At 30.1% G+C, this 16686-nt stretch overlaps 2 protein-coding genes across 4 annotated transcripts; one reads left to right on the forward strand and one right to left on the reverse strand.

The window, feature by feature from the left end:
• Nucleotides 1–107: 107 nt before the first annotated feature.
• LOC117239364 (vitellogenin receptor) lies at nt 108–13608 on the forward strand. 2 transcript variants are annotated; one of them, XM_033504852.1, is made up of 32 exons: nt 108–145; nt 838–904; nt 997–1124; nt 1466–1609; nt 2129–2234; nt 2328–2477; nt 2597–2713; nt 2875–3000; nt 3215–3430; nt 3641–3812; nt 4073–4274; nt 4377–4568; nt 4634–4754; nt 4854–4994; nt 5279–5531; nt 5669–5871; nt 5953–6105; nt 6400–6527; nt 6607–6731; nt 7200–7402; nt 8104–8279; nt 9837–10081; nt 10313–10620; nt 10785–11024; nt 11147–11299; nt 11536–11681; nt 11758–11849; nt 12321–12558; nt 12637–12814; nt 12899–13196; nt 13256–13376; nt 13434–13608. In XM_033504852.1, exons 1-32 carry the CDS (start codon nt 128–130, stop codon nt 13551–13553), a joined length of 5280 nt encoding a protein of 1759 aa, XP_033360743.1. In that variant the 5' UTR covers nt 108–127; the 3' UTR covers nt 13554–13608. The 2 variants fall into 2 exon arrangements, with proteins under 2 accessions (XP_033360743.1, XP_033360744.1); XM_033504853.1 differs by lacking the exon at nt 13256–13376 and having other exon boundaries at nt 109–145.
• On the reverse strand, nt 13125–16408 carry LOC117239366 (glutathione synthetase-like). Of its 2 annotated transcripts, none has more exons than XM_033504859.1 (12): nt 16263–16408; nt 15683–15866; nt 15530–15605; nt 15328–15452; nt 15219–15261; nt 15075–15148; nt 14854–15018; nt 14598–14751; nt 14432–14539; nt 14041–14330; nt 13794–13967; nt 13125–13332 (listed from the first exon to the last, which is right to left on the reverse strand). In XM_033504859.1, the coding sequence occupies exons 2-11, from the start codon at nt 15856–15858 to the stop codon at nt 13841–13843; spliced, it is 1338 nt and encodes a 445-aa protein (XP_033360750.1). In that variant the 5' UTR covers nt 15859–15866; nt 16263–16408; the 3' UTR covers nt 13125–13332; nt 13794–13840. The 2 variants fall into 2 exon arrangements, with proteins under 2 accessions (XP_033360750.1, XP_033360749.1); XM_033504858.1 differs by lacking the exon at nt 16263–16408 and adding an exon at nt 15990–16256.
• Between the last annotated feature and the right edge of the window lie 278 nt (nt 16409–16686).

The following is a 16686-nucleotide window of genomic DNA, read 5'->3' on the forward strand; positions in this document are numbered from 1 at the left end:
ATATTAATGTATAATAACTTACACAGAGGCATTCATAACAATATGTGTATTATTAGAAAAACGACCTCAACTACACAACTTTGGTACGGTCTCTGTAACGGCCCTTAGTTTTCGTTTAACAGTCGTAATGGTAAGAACACCTCTCGTAAGTATATCGAAAAGAAATATTTTATTTTAAAAACCTTTCATACCTATTCCATTTTGCAATTATGTTATAAAATGTTAATTTCGCCAGTTTTATTATAAAGAGTACCCAATTCAGATCTGATTCCGTAATTTTTATTAGGGGTTGGTCTAGTTAAAACAAAGTTTACTTAATTTAATGAAAATAATTTCCGCTTGTGATATCATTTTTGCAGAGCTAAGTTTGTATAATATACTTAAAATCTACATTTGTCAGTGTACCGGATATACTGATTAGTATTTTATTTATTATTCATATTGTGTCTTTACGTAATTCTCAAGCATTTATAATATTTGAACTTGTATAAAAAACATAAATGAGAAGATACAATTAGTAATACATAAGGAACATTTGTGCCGTTGAAAAGACTTTAACCATCGAAAAATGATACGATGATGATTTGACCCTCAAATTCTATTATACTTGCGTTCTTCAACTTATGTTTACTTCATTGTGTTGTAACGCTTGAACTTTTGCTCTCATACCTGTTGTATCAATGATGTAAAAACCAAATATTTTTTAATTAGTTTTCTACGATAACCGTGGCATTCTAACGATTAAACAAATTATGCCGGTGAAGACTTTAAAATAATAGGAAAATATTTTCGATTGCTTAATAAAAATGTAAATTAATTCGACAAAAATTATTTCAGATTATGTATCGCAGATTGTTCGTACTTCTGGTTGTAAGCATTTTCAACCCGCGCGCCGATACCGCAGGTAACTTTAATCGTACATATTACAATTAGATCTAGTAACAATTTATTTCTAGCACATTCTAATTTATACTTTTCTTACTTTTTAATTTGAAGCTATAGGCTGCGAACCACCGGATCTCTTCTTGTGCTCGAACAAAAAATGCATTTCATCCATCTTCCGTTGCGATGGGGAAGATGAATGCGGTGACGGTTCCGACGAAACGGGTTGTGAAGGCTACCAAGTATATATTAATTCATAATTATCATCAAAACGATATTTATAATAATATATTGCTTATTCTTATATATTTTATTATTAAAGAATTGTATAGTTAAATAATTTAAAATTATTTGCAAGAGATTGCAAAATATTCCACGTCTGAAATTTCTCAATATGTTCCATAAGTCGATAAAGTATTATACATTATATAATTGTATTACATATATATTTATTTTTATCTTGTAAATTATTATTTTATTCGGAACTGTATATTTTACAACGAAATGGTTTCTTATATTATATATATATATTATTCTTATATTATACTTCTAATATATAACAAAATCAATTTTTTTATTTCAGCTTCAAAACCTTGAAATGATTCGTTGCGCTATAGACGAGTTCCAATGTTCCGATATTCATACTTGTATACCGATAGAAAAATTCTGCGACACAAAAGAAGATTGTTCCGATGGCAGTGATGAATACGATGGTTGTGTAAAAGATGTGAGATCGCATTTAAATTTTAATTTCTTATCAAATAACAGCATAATTCCTAGATCGGTACTCCGAGAATGAAAAAATATATAAGTTTGTTTATGTTAATTATAATATAAATTAGATTAAATATCAATCGATATTACAGATTGGAGAAATTTATTACAATTATTCATAACTTTCATCTATATATGATGCAAGTATCAAGCATTCCATAATTGATCAGCTACTTATTATTTTTATTTTAAGCAATAAAGATGTTAATAAGATATATTCTTTTTGCCTCAATTTATAGTAACTTGAACGCAAAAGTGAAATATTTAATCTTCTTGACATACTATATCCTAAATGAATTTGAAGATTATATAATAATAACAATAACAACAACAATAATAATAATACTTTATTGTACATCAGACTTTACGTATATTACAAGGTGGTTCTTTGGTACAGCAGATTGACTTACTAATTTGAAGACTATACGAATTACAAATATTCTTCTAATCGATATATTCTCAATTACTGCAGGTAAATTGCGACGCATTCAAATGCAAAGATGGCCATTGCATAAGAAACGAATGGGTTTGCGACGGTATCCCAGATTGTCCAGATAAGAGCGATGAAGAAAAATGCGGTAATCTTTCTTCTTTTCTTTCCTTAAACTATATTTTGATGTTACATAAGATCTACAAATTTCAAACTTATATTACTATTTTATAATCCATAGAGAATTACATGATACCAGTCGATGAATGTAACAACGAATACGATCGATATCTGTGCAAAAATAAAAGATGCATTTCTCTGAACGCAACCTGTAATGAGAAGGATAACTGCGGGGATAATTCAGATGAAGATATAGATGCATGTATCAAGGGTAAGTAGTAGTGAAGGAGATATTGTTTCGATTCAGTAATATAAAGTCGGAGTGATGGCAATTTTTGAGCCAAGACTTGGCAATTTAACAGTAATAGGTTTAATTGTTTCAAATCATAGCTGATGCATCGTGCAAGGAAGCAAAGTGTCAACATAATTGCAGGAAAACACCTGAAGGTGCTCAATGTTCGTGTCGACCAGGTTACAAGTTGGTGAACAACCAGACTTCGTGCGAGGGTAAAGATAAAAGATTAACAATCTATTTTTTCTTTTTACTGAACTAAAGGTTGATTACAGACATAAATATTCAGATCTGATTTAGATTCGAGTTAATTATTAAAGTCATGATCAAGAAGAAACTACAAAGTTATTTTATATACATATCTATTATTTTATAGATGTGAATGAGTGCAATAATTACGGAATTTGCGATCAAGAATGTATCAATAGCGTTGGATCTTATACATGCTCGTGTCAACCTGGTTACAGTCTGAACGATGACAAAAGAACTTGTCAAACCGAAGGTAAATCTTTTCTCAGCTTTGTACGAACAAAATTTTTTAAAAATTTAATTCTTATCTGTGATAGGTTCTATATTCTATGACTAATAGAACAAATAGAATCTGTAAAAAGGAAAAGTTTTGAAAGATAAATACCTTCTTGAAAGATAAAGAGCCTCATTTTCCTAAGTATCTATGTATTTCTAATTAGTATCTATTTTCTACTGTTTATCCACAGGTGGCGAAGGTTTGATGATGTTTTCAATTAAATCTGAAATCCGTGGTATTTATCTCAATTCTCGGTTGTATTATCCGGTGACTCAAAATTTGCAACACGCCGTGGCTATTTCTTTAGACGCGAATAATGTATACTGGTCCGATATCGAGGACGGAAGCGAAGCGATAATCAAAAGTTTAGAGGATGGTTCGCAGCGAGAGGTCATTGTTACAGCAGGTAAATTATGCATATAAATCGTATTCTCAAATTACTCTAATCTTTCCTACTGTACTTTATTACAAAATTTTAATTTTATTAGATCAGATTGATACTCACATCTGAAGTTTGCATGTACGTTACTTATTTCCTTTGTTGCTCATTTTCTTATATATATATATATGTATGTATAATATATATAAATTATAAGAAAATATATATATCTTCAAGGTTTGAGCAGCCCCGATGACATGGCAGTAGATTGGGTAACAGGCAACATATATTTCACGGATGGTGGTTATATGCATATCGGAGTTTGTAACAATGATGGTTCTTATTGCACTGTTATAATAAAAGAACAAAACGATAAACCGCGAGGTCTTGTTTTATTACCGTCCAGTGGGTAAGTAATTTCAAACGTAAAAAACTGAACAATTGAGATTCAAAAGTATTTTCAGCATCTGGATAAATAAAGTATTTCAATCTCCTAAATATCTGTTTAAAAAAAAATTATGAAATTTTATGTTACTACTTTTATAAAATTGCCATATCTTGTTTTTATCAGCTTTTTATTATACTTTCTGTAATTAAATGTTTAAGAAGTAACACAAGTTAAAGAATTTTTGCAAGTGCAAAATAAATAATAAAATTATGTGTTTCCAGTATAATGTATTGGTCCAAATGGGGCATGGATTCATGCATATTGAGGGCAGGAATGGATGGAAAAAATAACACTGTGTTAGTCAGCAAAGATTTAGAATTGCCAAACAGTTTATCTATCGATTACGCGAATGAAAGATTATACTGGATAGATGCTAAAGCAAAAGTAATCGAATCGGTACGACTGGATGGTACAGATCGAAAGGTATATTTCACATTTCTACACCGAACATTAGAACAATGTTCGTCTGAAGATCAATAATTACAGTAAAAATTATTTATTCGCTTTTTATTTGTACCGTTTTAGGCCATATTAAAAGATATAGCAAAGAGGCCATTTTCATTGGCTGTATTTGAAAATAAGTTATACTGGAGCGATTGGATATCTAATACCATACAGTCATGTGATAAATTCACTGGTAAAAATTGGGAAGTTTTAGTGTCTACAAACAGTACTATTTATGGCATACACATATATCACTCTGTTTTAAAACCCAAGGTACGTTCATTTTTTTCTTTCTCGTCAATTTATTCGTAAATAAATGATACAATATTCGATAATAGATGCCGAATCCCTGCAATTCAAGCCCGTGTTCTCAATTATGTCTATTAAACTCAGCGAATAGCTATACTTGCGCTTGCACATTGGACAAAGAATTAAATTCTGATAACCATACGTGCCGTGGTAAGTTGTATTATTGCTGTAAACTAGTGAATTAAATATAACACGTAACTTGATATTTAATAATTAAATAAATATACACACGAATTAAATAAATTTCAGCGGTTAAGAAGAAGACGCATTTAATTATCGCAGCAGGAAGTACATTCATAGACTATTATCATGAACTATTGGGAAAACCGAAAATTACTACCAGCGACACATTAAATCACGTCACTGAGGTTGTTTATAATCCTCTCACTGGTAAGACTTTAATAATCGATTATTGACAAACATCCTACTTATTCCAATAGACAAACCATGATATTTCATATAACAAATATATATCCGTTGCTCTAAACACGCGGTCGAAACCTTTCAAAGTCGAATAATGTTATTTAACGTGACTTTATTTAAGCTCATAATGACATCACAACGCTTTAATGTCTATAAAAATCATCGAGAATATATAACATTTATATCGTTATAGTTATATAACATTGCTACTTTTAAATATTTTCAATATTATCGAACAAAAATCGACACAGGTGGTTTACTAGCCAGCGACCAGCTAAGGGACAACATTTTCCATTTTAACATGCAGACTGGTGAAGAGAAAAGCATGATGTCTATTGAAAACGAAATACTAGGTGGAATGGATTTCGACTACATCGGAAATAATCTATATTTGTCGGATGTGAAACACAAAACTATCGAGGTCCACAGCTTGAACAACAATGAAAAAACGATCTTCTACTTCCAAGACGAGCCTTACGATATTGCACTTGTACCTGAAGAAAAGTAATCATTTTTGTACATGAATCACAAAAAGACGAATGAATTTCGATATAGTTCTATATACATGTTTTTTTTATTTTAATTTGCTAAGCATTATAGTAAAATCTTTATGGAAAGATCATTATGTGATGATGTTTTAGTATCATGATGGTCGTATTCAGAACGAATGAATTGTATCGCATAGACCTGATGAACATGAACGGGCTTGGTCCAAGAGTCACGATCGAAGGGAATAAGACACATTTAATTGGACCGAAAATATCTTTGTGCTACGACAGAGTTCTGAAACTATTGTTTTGGAGTGATCAAGGCACTGGTCGTATTGGTAGTACGACCATTCCGGGTTTGTATTTCTATCGTAATAAATGACTAATGTTAATGACTATAATATAGATATAAATATAAATATAATTAAATTTTTTAGGTTTCGAAACATATATCTTCCGCACTGGATTACTGGAACCCGTGAGTCTCACTGTTCTTAGTGACTATGTGTTTTGGACTCAATATAAATCGAATAAATTGTATTGGACCAACAAAAGCAGCACACAGCAATATCAGAAGCATACTACATTAGGTGAGTAATATGAAATAAGTTATAAAACTCTTTGATAATCAATTATTAATCAACAGACATGAATCGTCAACCATAATCAAATATATTGTCTAGATCGTTGATGAATGGATTTAATCTTAACTAAGTTTTCTCCATTCTTAGCGTTTTATGCAATTAAATAAAATAATAATGAGATATAAAGAGAATAAAGAATACAAATAGCGATTAATCACTCAATCCAATTTATCGTATAGATAATCGAATATAAAAAAGGAAGAATTATACCAATTATACAGAAACAATTGTATCTTTCAGAAGTACCTAAAGACTTGAATAGAATGCAGTTAATAAGTTTACATCAAACGTACATAGAAGAGCACCAGTGTCGCAACAACAACGGAAACTGTTCTCACGTGTGCCTGTTATCTAATGCTGATTCATATGTAAGCTTAGAGTGTTTGTATAATACGATTTCTTTGAGACACGATTATCCTTGTACTTATATTTCATTTAAATTTTCAGATCTGTGCGTGTCCACCCGACATGATGCTGGACGTAGATAATCGAACGTGTACTCTTCAAACTGCTTGTAATGCTGGCGAAATAAAATGTGGAGAACACGATATATGCATAAAATCCCATCAAAGGTAAGATATTATTATCTTGAATGGTTCAGCCATGGAATTTATCAATTTATAAGTGTATTCTGTAACTTTCCATGTCTATTAATCATGAATAGATAAAAGTTTAATCTCTGAAATATAATCATTGAAATTCTTACTTCATGGATAATTACTATTTTGTATTTTTAGTATAAGACTTGATAAATCAATCGTATCAAACGAATTGTACGATGTTCAATCGATTTATAATTTTAAGATCACTTAAACGATGGAAACCATCAGTCTGCGTTGGCGTTCAACACTTGCTAATTCACGACTGTAACATGACAATAAAAATTATTTCATACCCTTATTGGATAAAAATATACGAATTCATCTTCTTTTATTTTGATATGCAGAATATACCTATAAATTTGAAAATACAACTATCATTTATATTTTATATTTAATATCTGCATGCGTTATTAAACTGTAAATGTTTCGCAACTTCAGATGCGACGGAATACAGGATTGTCCCAACGGTGAAGATGAATCAAGTATTTGCGATGAACACCATTGGTCAAGGTGCAAGCACGAGGATCAGTTTCAATGTAAAAACGGCGACTGCATAAGCAAGACGAAACGTTGTAATTCCCACTACGACTGTGTCGATCGATCGGATGAGGAAGGCTGTGATAAAAAGGAATGCGACTCCAGTAAATCAAAACCCTTACTAAATCTTATTTATAACGTGCTTATTGTCTACAATAACAAGACTGTCTAAACATTTAGAGCACACGTTATAAGCGATAAATTATATACTGTGTATATAAAGCGAACGACAATGTAGATCAAATTGAGAGATCAGTGAATGAAACTATTAAATAGATCGAATATTTATTTGAATCAATAAATTAATATTGTTTAAAACTATCGTGTTGTTTGCTTGAACAATCGTAACACGCGAATAAAGCAATCATAGCTGAAGTCACGTTATTAGTGATTAAATGAATTTATAATATCTATTCATAACTGATTTCAAGCTTGAAGCAATAGAAAGACGACTGAATTTATCGATTTATATAAGGAAAAGTTAACATTTCTGCTTCCTATTTTTATATTTCTATACACATACTTCTCCTTGAACTCTGACTCTCGCATGGAAAAAAAAAATAAATATCCGATTGATTCTCTGTTATATACCTTATCAAGATCATGTTTCGATTCTTTTTCGATCAATTTATTCGACGATAAAATATCTGGAACTCGTGTAAAACGAGTCGAATAATGCTATTGTCATAAGACATCAACATCGAAAAACTATGTGTCGATATGTATGCAAAATGAAGGCTGAATAAAGGCCTTCGTTGTACTCAAGCGGCCAACAATTATTCACAATGACTCTAATATCTTCCAGATGAGTTTCAATGTCACGAAGGGGCTTGCATATCGAAATATCTCGTGTGCAACGGACAAAGTGATTGCACCGATTTTTCGGACGAACTTAATTGCGACAAGCACAAGTGCGATGGCGATGCCTTCGCATGCGAAATCGGGACTTGTATACCCAAAACGTGGAAATGTGATGGAGAGGTGAGTCCAAACCTTCCATTAGGCTTCTTTATATCAGTACCTTACGAAACATTCATTTTTTACGTGTAAATTATACACTATTGTTTATTTTTGTAATATAACAACGTATAATGCGTTGTAAGTTAAAAACAATGCAAGTGTACTTTTCTAATGCACTTAAATTGTACCTGAACGGAAAACGAGAAAGATGAATCAATCTTATTACACTTTCCATTCTCTTTGTTGATTATATCGTAGTTAATACTTTCCTCAACAAAGAAAAACGGTAGAACGACAACTTGGTCACGTATTCTAACTCGTTTAATGTACAAGCTGTATAAAAAGTAGATGTAAAAACTACCGTAGCATGATTCTACACTCCTGAATCGATGGAAATCTGTAAAAAAATGTTTGTGCAAAAATTAACCTTTAGTATGATCTTCAAGGTCAAATTTTTTTTTATTGCAACGTGTTCTACTCATCACGAGCAACGAAAATCTCAAAAGGATCATGGGCCGCAAATGCCCTTCCTATCAGAAGAAAATATTAAAGTTTTAATAATCCTTAAACTGGCTTAATTCATAATGTGTTTACATTTAATTATTCTCATTTAATGAGAAAGTAGCGTACTATTTACAAAGTAACAAAAAATTAGAAGTCACCTCGAGAAATATATCAGAATACAGGAATAATGGTAAATCTCTGTGTGCAGGAAACATTCCATGATAATGCAATTTTCAGCGGCTATGTTAACAATTTGATGATCAAAAATTAATATTGTGGCATTTGAATACAGATCGAGCCCGTATCAATTAGCGTAAAGAAGAATAGGTTGATTATCACTTTTGTTCATCCTTATCCACTATTAGATCTACATGAAGTAGTTCGTCGAGTAAGAATCAGTCACGTGACAGTGCGACGAATAATCAGAGAAAAAGATTTACGGCTTTAAAAAATTCGCCGCGTTCAAGCACTACAGGCAAATGACTATGCTACTCGACAAAGCTTTTGCCATGCTATATAAGTTGCCCACTTTTTAGAGCGTGTATTATTTATGGATGAGAGCGGTTCCTCGAGTTGTAGCATCCTCAATCGACAAAGTGCCAGGATTTGGGCTTACAAAAATCCATAAGCAGTGATGTTAAAAGTTTCAATCAAAGACGATTATTGGAGATCATATTATCGCCTCTATCTTTCTGCCTACATCGTTGCCTACATTTGCATACGTAACAGGTGCGAAGTATTTGCGATTTTTATGTTCACGTCTCCTAAGCAAATTACATGAGATCCGACTGCAGAATATAAACGCACTGCAAATAAAGTCAGTTTAAGAATTATTAAAACTTCAACATTTTTTTCTGACAGGAGGAACATTTGCGACCCATAATCCCTTTGAAATGTTCTCTCCCTTTGAATATTTTTTTACAAATCTCCACCAATTCAGGGGTGTAGAATCACGTTACGGTAGTTTTTGCACTTATTTTTTATACATCGTGTACATCTAATTAAAAAGTAAACCCAGCCTGTTTCGTTAAAATGTTTAGTTGCATAATTATTTAATTCCGCATGTGGATAAAGGCTGACTGTCCAGATGGTTCCGACGAGAGCGAAACATGCCAAAGAAACGCGTGTCCAACCGAGATGTTTACCTGTTCCAACGGTCGTTGCATCGATTTAATGCTGAAATGCAATGGAGTCAGTGAATGCGAGGATGACAGCGATGAACAATATTGCAAGGACACGGGTAACAGAAATTATGTCAATTGTACTGTAGATCAGTATAAATGTTTCAACACAGAACTGTGTCTTCCGAAGCAAGTCAGGTTAGTCAATTTAGCATTATTATTTATTAATTTTTTAATTATTTTACATTCATTTTCTTAATCAATTTCTAAGACTACCACATTGCTCAGTATATGTATAGTACAGTAAATTTAAATTACAATGAGTTTCATTTAATTTTATATATCCCTTTTTTAATAGGTGTATTTTCATCATAATGAAATGAAGAAAGCAAACAATTGGTCCATTTTATTAACCTATCGTTTTCGTAGATGTAACGGCGTTACAGATTGTCCAAAGAACGACGATGAACGTAATTGCCCTCGATGCCAAAAGGAAGAATACGTTTGCGACAATCAGAAATGCATCGATAAAAGCTGGGTGTGCGACCGGATAAACGATTGTGGGGATGGATCGGATGAAAAAGATTGTGACGGTGGTAATTCGAAAATAAGTGGCATCAACACGAATTCTATTTGCAAAGAATTCAAATGTTCCAACGGTGCCTGCCTCCCCTTTGCCAATGTGTGCGATGGAAAAGTAGATTGCTCCGATCGAAGCGATGAATTCGGACAATGTGGTACGTACAGTGCAGATAAAAGAAATGAAAATATATCTTTTTTAATTGTAACTTAATAATAAAAGTATCATTCAAAAGCTCAATTCTAGTAATTGACAAATTGAATCAATATTACTGTAATATGTGAACACAATAATTCACATTTAAAGCATATATTTTTACAGCAACTGCGTGTACCAAGTACAATCCCTGCACAAATATGTGCCACAAAACACCCATTGGTCCTGTCTGTGGTTGTAGAAATGGATATCAATTGAGTAACGATTTTAAATCCTGCGAAGATATTAACGAATGTAAAGACAATGTTTGTTCACAAGTATGTTATAATACTAATGGATCTTTTACTTGTTCATGCCACGAGGGATACGTCATTCGAAGCGATAAAATTTCATGCAAAGTGGCTGGTAAAGAAACACTTAGCTTCTTACATTTTATTTTGTTTATTTTGCGTTTGGAATAATTAAATAATTATAGAGAATGTATAATAGGTGAATATTTTATACTGTAACGAATTATTTTATTGTAGGATCACAAATGGAAATAATTACTGTTTCTAGTGCTGATATCAGAAAGTTATCACCAAATTTAAATTCAATTCAAGTTATTTATGAAGAACTAAATCCTGAAATAAGCGGTATTGACGCGAACACGAGGGAAAACACTATCTATTGGAGCAATGGTAATATCAAACAAAATTTACTTGTCTTAATGCATAAAATATTTTTTTCCAAAACACATTCTATCCTTAACGATTTAGCAAAAAGAATTTTCTGTAGCTCACTTAGGAATTAAATCATGCATATGCATTTTATATACAACATACATATTATTGCTTTGATTCAAACATTTTACTAAATTCCTAATATAATTTTATTTCTTCATTTTGTTAAACTCTTAATACAATATCTCCCATAGATATCTTGGGCACGGTAAGTAAAATAAACATGAAGACCAAGGAACGAAAGACTGTTACCGGCCTTGGCAGACCGGGAGCTCTAGCTGTTGATTGGATTACCGACAACGTATACTTCAATGATAATGACTATTTTAGCAGTGTTCAGGTATCGAATATTCATTATTCGCGTTCATTCGGTATCTGTATTTAGCTATGAAAATCTTTTAAATTTTAATTTACAGGTATGCAATCTAGAACAGCAGAAGTGTGCTAAAGTAGTATCAATCCCACTAAACAACCGAGCAGTCTCTATTGCCGTCGAACCAAAAGAAGGGTATGTTTTAATTAAGAAACTTATACCTCTTTGGCGCCTAACATTTAAAAATGATTTCATTCGATTCTAAATAAATATTTATTTCATTTTCCAAATTTTATTATTATATAATATAATTTGATTATAAATTACAAATTATACAACATATTACAATATATTATATATAAAATAAAATTTGGAAAATTATATATATATAATTAATTAAACGATAACATATATATATATATATATATATATATATATATATATATATATATATATATATATATATATATATATGCAGAATTGAAGGATTTAAAGAATACGATCGTAAATCATTCATCCCAAAGGTTTTAGGGCAATTTGAGACACGAATCACGGTACTAAATTTTTTGAAACATTTAGTCATATGATTTATAAAATTTTAGTGCTGATAGTATAGTAAAGTATACTATCTTGTAGCAGTTTTATATATATTATTATTCAATTTAGGTGGTTGTTTTGGAGCCAAACTTCTTGGACATCTTACGATAGACCTATGACGGAAATATATCGATCCAATACAATGGGTACTAATATAACAGCGATTGTACATCGAGATCTTGGTATTGTCTTTGCGTTAACTATTGATTATACACGATTCAGATTGTATTGGTCAGATACGTTTCATAAAAATATTGAGTCCTCGAATTTAGATGGTTCTAATCGTATTATAGTTTTAAACACAGATGTAAGTTCTACTAGATTATAATTTATGCAAGGAAGATATTGTTATATGTTTATATTACTCTTATTTTTAATATCATAGGTTCATCAGGCTTTGAGCATTAGCATATACGAGGATTCTTTATATTGGTTGATGAGTACAACTGGTAAAGTAAAAAAATGCAAATTATACGGTGACAAATCGTGTGTAACGATTACCATTGGTATTTCAAATATCGATAAGTACTTTATTATTTCGCACCCAATGAGGCAACCTATTGGTGAGTTAAATAATTAATTGATTAACAAAATTTTATATTATTTTCTAATAAGAAATACGTTCAAAATTCACATTTCTGTATTAGGAAAAAACACTTGCGAGAGACATAAATGCAGCTACATGTGTGTTTCGGGAAACAACGGACCCGCATGTATCTGTCAGAATGGATATCCGAAAGATTCCAGAAGTACTTGCATGGAAAACACAAATATAAAAATTAAATTTGATACGAGAAAAGCTGGCCGTAGAAACGAAAGTATTCGTTATCAACACGGGACCCTAATTGGTGTAATAATTTCAGTACTAACATGTATCATAGTTGCGTCAGCCTACTTTTATTACCAGAAAATTAAACCACGCTTTTCAAAGAAAAATAATCTCAGGTAAATTAATCGATAATTCACTTTTAGTCAGAAATATTGGCTTCTTATCCTACTTGCAGTATCCATTTCCAAAATCCATCATACCAGCAACGAAATGAGATCACACCCTCGTTCAATTATATTTCTGGTTTACCACCTGGAGAACATGAATACGTTAATCCGATTATAGATATACAAAAGGTAAATTACTTACATCATATTCAGTTGTAGAAAACATATATGTTTTTTCATATTTAGAATCACAATGAAAATATACCAGAGAAGGGCGAGAAACAAATGGTGAAACTTCTCAATTTCGATCAATCAGATGACGAATCTAAAGAATCTACTAATGGACAGGATATTCGCTTAATATAGTATAATATATATTAACTTTTGCTAAATTAAAATGAAACTCAAATTTAACTATGTACATAATTATTTACCTACTTTATAAATATTTAATAATATGTAAAACCTTCATGTATATATCCTTTTACATACAATTAATAAAAACAGAATAATCAATAATACTTGATTATAATAATTATCATTTAACATTCTTTATTAACATTATTATATATAAAGATATAATTCTATAATATAAATTTCTCATACTTTTGAACTATATCCGGTAATTCGCAACTATACGAATATCTTTTGTATTAACTAATTAAATAAGGACTATCAATAGCTCCAATTCCAGCTGCTATTCCTCCTTCATTTTCATTTGATGGTTTTGTTCTCAGAATATGTCCTACCTCTTCATTATATATAATATCATTATTATTTCTGTAAAATGAGAACTCAGTCACTCGATATAATTGCTAGAATAATTATGAAAGAAATATATTTTATTACACACCCTATAATAACACCATAAACACCAAGTTCTGATACAACATCAGTGAAATCCAAATGATTATCTTCAAATGGTTCATTATGACCACGTACAATATAATTCTTTTGCACAGGTGGATAAAAACGATCCATTAATATCCAAGCTGTTCTTTCTTCTGAATTTCTCATGAATTCTAAATGAGTCTTTATATCTTCATTATAAACATTGTTTCCACCTCCTTCCCTTTGTGGTTTTAAAACATACTTTTTAGGATCTGACATAGCATTATCAATGATTACTTCTGCTTCGTTATTCTGTTTACAATGCAGATCAGTATAAAAATAGCTTTAAAATGTAATATTAAAATAATCATATGTATAAATTACAATTGCAATTAATGTTTTCTAATACTTACAAATTCTAAAGAGTAAAGTCCAGCAAATACCTCTTGTATTTGTTTTATTGTATTATCATCTTTTAAAAGTACGTTAAGTACATTAGGATAAGCTAAAGATTGTTGTACCTAATAAAAGTTATTTATTCTTTACACTGTTCAAAACAAAAATGAGTATTTTTTATACCTTTTTAGTACCAGCTAGATGATATTGTATTGATGGACATTTTATTGCTTTTGAACGTTCGATTAATAATCTAATTTCCCATTCTCGTTCAGTGGGGTAAGCTTCAACTTCATAACCAGAACGAAAATAAACTACAGAAACTTCTAAATCTCCGCTAAAAATAAAAAAATATTATTTAATAATTTCTTATTTAGATATAGATAGTAAATTTAATAATATCTAAACAACTTTTCAAATATTTTATATAATTACATACACTATTAATTGTTTATTTGGTCCCAACTTTGCTTCAGACACCAAATCTCTTAAACTTCTTCTGATTATTTTAATATCAGGATTAATTTTAGAAATTTCAAATTCATGAAATCTCTGATCACATACATTATAAGTAATACTTTCAACAACAAATAATATTACAGCCCTATAATAAAATATGTTAATTATTTAACAGTTAGCTATCATATTTGTACTACTTACTTTTCATTATCATATAATTTCCATGCATATATTAGCCCTTTACAGAGTCCATTAATTGGATTATTTTCTGGGATCTAAACACGGTCGAAAGTTTAATAAGGATCAGAAAAACTTAATAAATATGGAATAATGAAAGATACCTACATTTTTTATTTTATCCGCATGTCCAACTTCTGATAAGATATACCTAAAAGTGCATTATATTAAGATTAAACATAAAAAATATATTGCATACTTTGTAACAATAACTTACTTATGATACTGAGTAGTAACTGTAACTATCCCTCCAAAACTACTTGCAATAGTATTTAATTCAACTTGTTTAATCTGATTCTCATGTAACATGTAATCTGATCGAAGTAGACCAAGACTTAAAGTCTAGAAGAGAAAAATTGCTTAGAGACTTATTCATCATACATTATTTAAAATAAATTTATATTATATTAGTATTTTACTTGACTAAATCCTTCCTTATATATAGTTTCATATATGTTAAATAATTTTGCTGTAAATGGATCTGCATCAATTGTACTAAAAGATATAAAACAGTTATCTATAACACATACAAATACAAATACAAATACAAACAACTTATTATTTTTATATACCTTTTTAAACTTTTTATTAGAAAATTATTATCATGTGCAACCTTATGTATCAGTTCATTCAATAATACTTGTATACCTTTAGCTTTCTCAAAATTTTTCCTAGGAAAACTTGATGGTAATAAAGTAAATGGTAAAACTTGTACCTGATTTTTATTAAAGGATACTTTTGATCGCATACTAATACCTGAATAAAAATAAGTTAAATTTGAATTGTTTGATTTCAATAAAATCATTATTATATATTTTGAAGAATAAGAAACAATGAGCCAGTTTTTTTCATTAGTTTGATACATCTATAAATTAATACCATGCATAAGAGCCCAATCCTTAGCCTTATCTACAACATTTTCTAATTCTTTCCTTGATAATTGTAATTGAATACAAGGTTCTAAACGTGAAACTTCCATTGTCATATAAATTTAATAAAATATATGAAATTTCAAACAAAAAACACTTAAAGTCTGCATCAACTATCATTCAAAATAATTGTTGGGTAAGCGACTAGCCATATCTTTATCTTATGATTAAACATAACTTTACACAAAGACGAAACTACGCGTGTGTGTAAACATATACGTACATGATAATCCAAATCCTTATCATATATTTCCAGTTTCAAATAAAAATAATTATTCATGTAAATATCATAATTGCAACAACCATAACATGTCATTATTTCCGAAAAATATTTCGATCATCTTAGAAAAGTAATTTTATTTAACAATAATAAATACATTGTACATTTTATAATAATTTTAACTACCTATATATATTATTATTTTATAAATAGATGATACAATATTCGATAAAACTGTATTATTTAATATTTATAATATATACATATATATATATATATATATAACATAAACATATGTATGCACCTGATGAAGAGGTATATACATGTTATGTATACATAGTATGTAAATATTTAAAAAGTGAAACATTTATCCAAACTTTATTTTGCCAACTTTCTTAATTTAAATAAATATTTTTGCATTGATAAT

This window comes from Bombus vosnesenskii, unplaced genomic scaffold (assembly GCF_011952255.1).
Source record: "Bombus vosnesenskii isolate JDL3184/JDL3185 unplaced genomic scaffold, Bvos_JDL3184-5_v1.1 scf7180000013950, whole genome shotgun sequence".
Classification (NCBI taxonomy): Eukaryota; Metazoa; Arthropoda; class Insecta; order Hymenoptera; family Apidae; genus Bombus; species Bombus vosnesenskii.